At 73.4% G+C, this 7,912-nt stretch overlaps 1 protein-coding gene across 1 annotated transcript; it reads right to left on the bottom strand.

Moving 5' to 3' along the window:
- Positions 1-1,491: 1,491 nt before the first annotated feature.
- On the bottom strand, positions 1,492-7,906 carry LOC311616121 (potassium channel subfamily T member 1-like). The gene is made up of 7 exons (XM_084907344.1): positions 7,846-7,906; positions 7,201-7,326; positions 6,993-7,013; positions 5,956-6,277; positions 4,760-4,822; positions 2,209-2,293; positions 1,492-2,115 (listed from the first exon to the last, which is right to left on the bottom strand). The coding sequence occupies exons 2-7, from the start codon at positions 7,324-7,326 to the stop codon at positions 1,995-1,997; spliced, it is 738 nt and encodes a 245-aa protein (XP_084763470.1). The 5' UTR covers positions 7,846-7,906; the 3' UTR covers positions 1,492-1,994.
- Between the last annotated feature and the right edge of the window lie 6 nt (positions 7,907-7,912).

Below are 7,912 nucleotides of genomic sequence, written 5' to 3'. Positions count from 1 at the left end.
GGCCAGGCCTGGGGCTGCCGTCCAGATGGGACCGTGCCCTTCCCGGCTCAGCGCTGGCGGCCAGAGCCCAGGGAAGGCCCTGCGGCGCCGAGGCCTCAGGCGGACACTGCAGGGCCTGGTGGACGGGCTCAGCCAGGGCCCTTGGGTGCTTCTGCCGCCCTTGCTGGGGACGGAGGGGCCTGGCCAGCTCTGGGCTGGGAATGCCAGGAAGTGCCCAGCCCCAGCCCGCGAGGCCCCGGGCAGGTGGACTGACGTCCTGGACTTGGAGCCACTCGGCCGCCGCCTGGACCTCAGGCCCCAGCTGGTGTCCACCCTGCAAGATGGGCCCGCCCAGCCCTCAGGGACCAGGAGAGCCTGCAGCTCACGGGGTCAGACCTGAGCCACCAAGGAAAGGCACCTTGGAGGCATTCCACTGGGGTTCACCAGGGTGGGAGGGGTGCCTGCCTCTGGGCTGTGGGCTCCGGCTCTAGGACCGGCTCCTGCAGCCCAGACAGGCTCCCAGGGGGCGGGACCGACGGCAGCCTCCCTGAGTGTCTTCACCGCCCCCTCCTTGGCCCGCGTGCCACTCCGTGTGAGGGGAACCCAGGTGACTTCCCAGGATGTGGGGGTTGGGCTGACCCCAGGTGGAGGTCCCCTCCCCCACAGGGACCTGGGGCAGGAGTGGGGGCTCTGCTGGTGATGGCACCAGAGGGGACTCAGGAGCCCTCACCCCCCCCCAGGGCTGGGCCTCAGGCTACCCGCTACACCCGCAGCCTCACGCCACCCCGGGCTCTGGGTCCCACCCATCTGGCCCCTCCTGAGGCTCCTGGCTGCTCGGGGGCCTGCAGCCCTCCCTCGGGGTTGGTCCCTCTCCCACCCCCACCTGGAACCAAGTGGGGCTCGTCCCTTGGCAGCTGGGCACACCCCGAGCAGAACCTGGGTGCTGGTGGCCCACACATCCCCCCGGGCAGCCCTGCCCAAACAGGCTGCACCCAGCACACAGCTGCAGGCAGTGCCCGGTCCCTGTGCCCACCCCTGGGCTGGCCAGGGAGCCCTCCGTTCCCCCGCCTCGCTGCCCGGCTGCAGGGACCTCGTGGGCCCTGCCTCCTGCTCCGGGCGCCCGGCCAGGGGCGTGTGCTGGGGGTGGGGGGGCGTCCCCGCGGTCCCAGGCGGGTGGAGCCAGAGCAGGTGTCTCTAACTTCCAGCGGGGCAGCTGGGAGGGGAGACCAGGCCTGGAACGTGAAACAGCCTGGGGAGCTGGACAACCAGGCTTGTGTTTGCAGAAAGCATCGTTTAATAGAAGGTTCTGGCACGGACCACGCAAACCTGTCCGTCACAGTCACGAGGGAGCCTCGGGGGCACCTGGCAGGCGGGCACCCAGGGCCCGCCCTCGGAGAGGCCTGATTCGGCCGGTTGTGCTTCAGATTGGGGTTAAAGGGCGTCGAGCAGGCTGGGGGGCGGTCTACCCGGTGCCCGCGGGGGCGGGGCTGCAGAGTCTCGGCTGCCGGAGCCTGGTGAGTCCTGGGCCCCTCTGGGGTCTCCCGGGACCCCACTTTCCTCCACGCATCCAACACGCTGTCCAGAGCCGCCCCTTGGGCTCCCGGTGGATCCGGGGCCCCTGTGCTTGTTTCGTGTGGACGGGGCTCCCGGCTGCAGGGGCTGCCGCTCCGCCCGTGACCCGGGCCTGGTTCCTTGTGCCCGAGACCAGCGGGCCCTCAGGGGAGAGCGTGAGAACAGGCTCGGTGGGCGGCGCCTCTCCCTCCTGTGAGTGTGCGTTGGGGGCAGCGTCTGCAGCTCCGGCCCCGCACCACACGCGGTCACAGGCGTGTGGTACGTTCGTGCAGACATGGACCGTGAGCTTCGTAAAAACGTTAAAAAGGCTTCCCGCCGGTCTCCCCTCGGCCAGGCCTCCTCTGGTCCCGGCTCTGGCGCGGCCCCGGCGGGCAGGCGGGCGGCCAGCCCTGGGCAGAACATGCCGCTCATGCATCGTCCGCGTGCCGGCGGGCGGGCCCGGCTCAGAGCTGCGTCTCGTCACGCGTCTCGGGGCTGCAGGAGGCCAGCCTGTGGCTGCAGCTGTTGTGGCGGCTCTGGGCGCCGCTGGGCACGTGAGCCAGGGGGTCGCAGCGGATGAGGTACCTGCGGGGGGTGGGGCCTGGTCAGCGCCGCCCCTGATGGAGGCGGCGGCCGGCGTGCCGGCCGGGTGCCCGGCGTGGAGGGACGGGCACTCACACGATGTCGTTGGGCTCCAGCCTCGTGTCGGGCGGCGGGTTGATGAGGACGTAGGAGAGGGTGTTCTGCTGGTCGTTCATCTCGTCTGCAGGGGAGACAGGGCCCCGCAGTCGTCACCCCTCGGCCCGGAGGAGCCAGGGCTCTGCCAGCCTTCCTGGCCATCCCGCCTGAGCCTCAGCCTGGCAACTGAGCCAGGACTGTCCCCATGGGCACCAGCCCCGGCCCCCAGCAGGCACAGGGTCCCTCATGGACACTGGCCCCCAGCTGGCACAGGGGCCTCCCATGGGCACCGGCTCCTGCCCCCAGCAGGCACAGGGGTCCCCCATGGACACTGTCCCCGGCCCCAGCCGGCACAGGGGTCCCCCATGGGCACCGGCTCCTGCCCCCAGCCGGCACAGGGTTGGCCCTGAGGGGCAGCGGCACCGGCTCCTGCCCACACCCAGCCACTTGCTCAGCCAGAGCAGGCAGCATCTAACAGATGGGGCAGCCCCAGCAGGCACCGAGCACACGTGCACACACACCTGCCCCTGCACACACTGTGGGCACCTGCACACACCATGGACACCTGCACACACCACATGCCTCTGCACACCTGCGCACACATGACCCAGTCCTGGGCTTGTCCTGCCCCAGGGCCCTGCTCCTCCTGCTCTGAGCTCCTCCTGCAGCCCCACCGGCTCCCGCGACCGCCAGCCCAGTGAGACCCCTTGGCTCATGCAGGGCCTGTGGGGGACCATCGCGCCCCACTCCCGGGGTGGCTGTAGGTGGGGCCCGCAGGGCGAGGACGGGCTCCAGAGAAACACCATCACCTCACAGGGGTCTCCTGGCCACACACACAGGGGGTTGGGGGGGGGCCCCCACCAGGCGGAGCCGAGTCCCCTGCACGGCTGTGGCCGCATTTGCCCACCGGGGGCGTCTGAGGGCACCTCCTCCCCAGAACGGCCGTCAGGTCACTGGGACGGCCTTCCCAGGGCCTGCCCTGGTGGCCTTGCCCCCGCTTCCGGCGGGAGTGCACGGTGGACAGGCCGGACTCCGGGTGAGGGGACAGCGGACAGGCCGGACCCCGGACAAGGGTCGGACCCAGACGAGGGGACGGGCTGCAGTGTGAAATGGAGCCTGCAGCGCGAATCGGCCCCGCAGTGTCCGAGCCCCAGGCAGGGTCCAGCTCAGCGGCTCCCGGGGTGGGGGGCGGGGGCACAGGGGGACCTCGGCTGACACATGTGGGGCCCTTGGGGGGTCACCAGGTACCAGCCTCCAGTCCCTTAGCCTAACAGCCACACTCTCTTCCCGAAATCCTTGGCCTGGGCCCTGGGGCGGGCGCTGCCCGGTGCCAAGTGGGTGTCTGTGCTGAAGGCTGGGCCAGGAGCCGCTCCCGGCCGAGCACCTCTCAGGCCCACACGAGGGGGGGCTCAGGAAACACCACCTGGTGACCCCCAGTGACCCTGCAGGGCGGCCACCTCAGGGAGCCTCGGCAGGAAGCGGGGGGAGGGGGGTCGTCACAGCCCCGTTTGTGGGAGCGACACTGGCCTGCAGCTGCCCCCCCCCCGGCCTGCAGCTGTCCCCCTGGCCTGCAGCTGCCCCCCCCGGCCTGCAGCCGCCCCCCCCCGGCCTGCAGCTGTCCCCCCGGCCTGCAGCCGCCCCCCCCCGGCCTGCAGCTGCCCCCCCCCGGCCTGCAGCCGCCCCCCGGCCTGCAGCTGTCCCCCCGGCCTGCAGCCGCCCCCCACCGGCCTGCAGCCGCCCCCCCGGCCTGCAGCCGCCCCCCCTGGCCTGTAGCCGCCCCCCCCCCCGGCCTGCAGCTGCCCCCCCCGGCCTGCAGCCGCCCCCCCGGCCTGTAGCCGCCCCCCCTGGCCTGCAGCCGCCCCCCGGCCTGCAGCTGCCCCCCCACCTTGGGGCACCGTCAGCGTGACACGAGGAAAAGCACACGGCCTGTGGTGTCAATGCCGGCCCGGAGCCCGGAGCCCGGAGCCCGGAGCCCGGAGCCCGGAGGCTGCGTCCCTGGCCTGTCAGCTCCTGCACCCTGGACAGAGGGGCGCCCCAGGGCCACGGGAGTCCCCAGGAAGGAAGGGGACTGGACGGCGAGGCTGTGGCCGGGGTCTCAGGGCCGGAGGTCAGCCCTCCACCTGCTCGGGCGGCCCACAGGGTCTGGGGGGGGGTCCGGCCCCCTTCCAGGCCTCACCACGTCCACCACGACGGCGGGTCCGTGGCCTGGGACCATCCATCTGGGTGCTTCCCACAGAGACCTGGGGGACTCGGTGGTCCGGGGGGCAGCTGCAGGCCAGGCGACTGCCCTCGAGGTCAGTGCAACCTGACGCTCAGACAAGAACAAGGACAGACCGACCAGGACCCCGGAGCCAGTCCCAGCCGCCACCGCGGGGGCGGAGGGCTGCCGAGGCCCCTGCCTGGGTGCCTGGGTGCCTGGGAGGCGAGGCCCCCCTGCAGGGACCCTCCCTGTGGCCTCGCCCCCTGCTGGCCACCAGGCCGCCCTCCACAGAGGCGGGCGTGTCCCGAGGCGGCGGCCCGTCCGTCTGTCCGTCTGCCGGAGCAGAATTACCTTGCAAATATCCCAGGTTTACCCGATTCATGACATCACTGGCTGTTAAATTTGCTACATCCTCTACGGAACACACAGGAAGAGGGACAGACAGAGACAGAGAGAGAGAGGTCAGCAAGCAGCAGGCCCGGCTCAGCGGGGAGGGCAGCCGGCTGCACGCGGGAGCTGGCCGCCTGGGAAGCGATGGGACCGAGTGGACGTCGGCTCCTCTGCCGGCTCCGAGGGCGAGGCCGGGGCGGGGTCACGAGGCCGGGGTCGGGTGGCGGCTGGGATCTCCACCTGCCGCTCCCCACGGCCGTGAGCACCACGCCCCCCTCGGCATCACTGCTCCGCGGAAAGGGGGACCCTGCCAGCCGGGCAGGCACAGCAGAGGGGACAGGCAAGCTGCGGCTGGGAGTGGGGCAGGGCTGCGAAGGCCCCGAGGCCCTGACCCCAGACCCCGGCCTCGCTCCCCCACAGGCCCAGGGCTGAGGACAGCCTGGCCCTCGTGAGCCCTGGGCGCCTTGGACGAGCCCCAGCCGGCGGATCCCGCTGGGAAGGGGCTCGTGGGCTGGCCCAGGAGGCGGGCGGCAGGAAGCAGGGGGAGCGGGCAGAGCCGGCCGAGCAGTGCGGAGGCCCCGGCGGAACCGGACGCAGCGGCGGCTGGACGGCCCGGAGCGGCGGGCGGGAGCCGGGCCCTCGGCCCCGTCACCAGAGGCAGCGTCCCCGGAGGGAGGGAGGGGACGGGCTCCTGAGCCAGCAGGGCCCGATCGCGGTGACGCTCACAAACGTCCCCCCAAACGAGCTGCAGAGAAGGGGGGCCCGGGCGGCGAAGGGGGGCTGAGCCGTGGGTCCCACGGGGCACGGCCGGGTGCCCTGCTGCGCGCTCCGGCCGACGGTGCCCTGCCCGCCCCTGTTCTCCTCGCGGCTCCGTGGCCCTGCCGTGCTGACCGCCTGTGCGTCTGACAGCCGATCCCCCCGACCTGTGCCCGAGCTTTCCGGGCGCCCAGCCTGGCCTCCCCTCCTGCGGCCTCCTGGCTGCTGCCCCTTCGTTGCCGCTGAGGCCCCGCGGGCGGGATCCGCCCTCCGTCTGGGCCGCGGCACCAGTGACAGCGGCCCGTGGCCTCCCCTGAGGGCTCTGACCGGCCGCAGTGCCTGGAGTGGGCCGGCCGGCGGGCGGACAGGGGGACGGAGGGGCGGGCGGGCGCCGGGCTTACCGTAGCCCGTGGTGGGCAGCCCCAGGTGCTTCATGCGGTTCTTGACCAGCTCGGACAGCTCCTGCCGCTCGGAGCGCCGGGACAGGCTGAGGCGCTGCTGGCTGATGCTCTCGGCGGCCGCCCGGGCGCCCTGCCTGGAGCTCCTGCGGCTCAGCCGCCGGGCCCACTGCAGGCTCTTGCGCCGCAGCAGCGGGTGCTCAGCCGGGTCGCTGCCCGCCGGGTGCCGGCCGTGGGTGCTGCCGCCGGCCCCCGCCCGGCCGCCCCAGGGTCCCTTCACTTCCTGCGTGTCCTCGCAGTCCTCCATGCTCACCGAGACCTGGGACTGCCGAGGGCAGTGAGAGCTGGAGAGCGGGGACCCGGGGAGGGGGCGGCGGGGGGAGGGGCCGGGGAGGACGAGGAGCCCAGGGCGGGGGTGCGGGGCCGGGGGGTGGGCGCAGCTGGGGAGCCAGCTGCTGATGGGAGCACAATCCCAGCCTCCTGTGGGGACCGCAGGGCCCAGGGACAGAGTGCCTTCCTCTCTATCTGGGGGCGTGAGGCTGAGCCCCCTGCAGGCCTGTCCGCCGTCAGCTCCCTCACCTCTGGGCCTTGGTGCCAGGGGTGCCCGCCTTCTGTGCCTCAGTTTCTCCACTTTGTGGGCAGGAGAAACCAGAGCATGGTGGACTGGGGAGCACAGGGCCTGTGTGTGGGGCTCAGTGGGTGCATGGGACTCTGGGTGATGTGGGGACCCCCACCCGGCCAGCACCTTCCGAGGCAGAGGGCTGGGGCTGGGGCAGGGCGGGCGGTCCCTGGGGCTGGGGCCACGGCGTGGCAGGCAGGTGGCACGTGTGGCTCCCTCCCTGGGCCTCGGTTTCCCCGTCTGCACAGGAGGGGGACGCCCGAGCTCAGGGCTGCTCCGTGGCCACACGTCAGGACCAGCTTGTGGCACTGCCCGGGGCCTGCACCGCCCGGGCCAGCAGGTCTGGCCGCCGGGTGGGTGGGCTCAGGCCGGACTCCGCCGACGGCAGGCGCCTCGGGGTACGCCCCAGGGGGCTGCTCACCTGGACTCGGAGGTCGTGGGGCTGCAAAGGAAACGGGAGCCTGGGTGCCTGGGGGCGCCCTCCCCCCAACTCCGCCCTCCCCGTCGCCCACTGGGGTTCTGGGGAGGCACAGCCCCCCAGGTACCCCATGCAGAGGCCCACGGGCTGGAAACGCTGAGCTTGGAGGCGTGCTGTCCGGCCCGGGGTCCCCCGCGTCCCGCGCACCCACCTCCGTGGGGAAGAGGTGGCTCTGGGTGCGGTAGACGCCGATGGGGATCTCGGCGCTGGAGGAGCAGAGCTTCTGGAAGAGGCGGCCGTAGGTGCCAATCCACAGGTCAGCCTCCGTGATCTTCATCTGGAGGGGGGGGCGGCTGAGCGGGGGGGGGCGGGGGGGCGAGGGGGGCGGCTGAGCGGGGGGTCTGAGCGGGGGGGGAGTGGCTGAGCGGGGGGGGGTGCCTGAGCAGGGGGGGGTGGCTGAGTGGGGGGGGGGTGCCTGAGGGGAGGGGGCTGAGTGGGGGGGGCTGAGCGGGGGGAGGGGTGCCTGAGCGGGGGGGGGCTGAGTGGGGGGGTGCCTGAGCGGGGGGGGCTGAGTGGGGGGGGTGCCTGAGCGGGGGGGTGCCTGAGCGGGGGGGGCTGAGTGGGGGGGTGCCTGAGGGAGGGGCCTGAGTGGGAGGGGCTGAGCGGGGGGGGGGCTGAGCGGGGGGGGGGGGCTGAGCGGCTGAGCGGGGGGGGGGGCTGAGCGGGGGGGGGGGGCGGGGGGGGGCTGAGTGGGGGGTGGTGCCTGAGGGGGAGGGGGCTGAGTGGGGGGGGCGCCTGAGCGGGGGGCAGGGGGGGCTGGCCCTGTGCCGCCTGGGTCCCCCGGCCCGTCACTCACGGCGCAGAGGTAGCCGGAGCCGGGCGTGGTGTCCAGCCCCAGCAGCAGCCTGGTGATGGAGATCATG

Source organism: Pipistrellus hanaki (genome assembly GCF_964339955.1).
Source record: "Pipistrellus hanaki genome assembly, contig: scaffold_62, whole genome shotgun sequence".
In the NCBI taxonomy this organism is placed as follows: Eukaryota; Metazoa; Chordata; class Mammalia; order Chiroptera; family Vespertilionidae; genus Pipistrellus; species Pipistrellus hanaki.
This window is presented reverse-complemented; position numbering and strand designations above follow the sequence as displayed.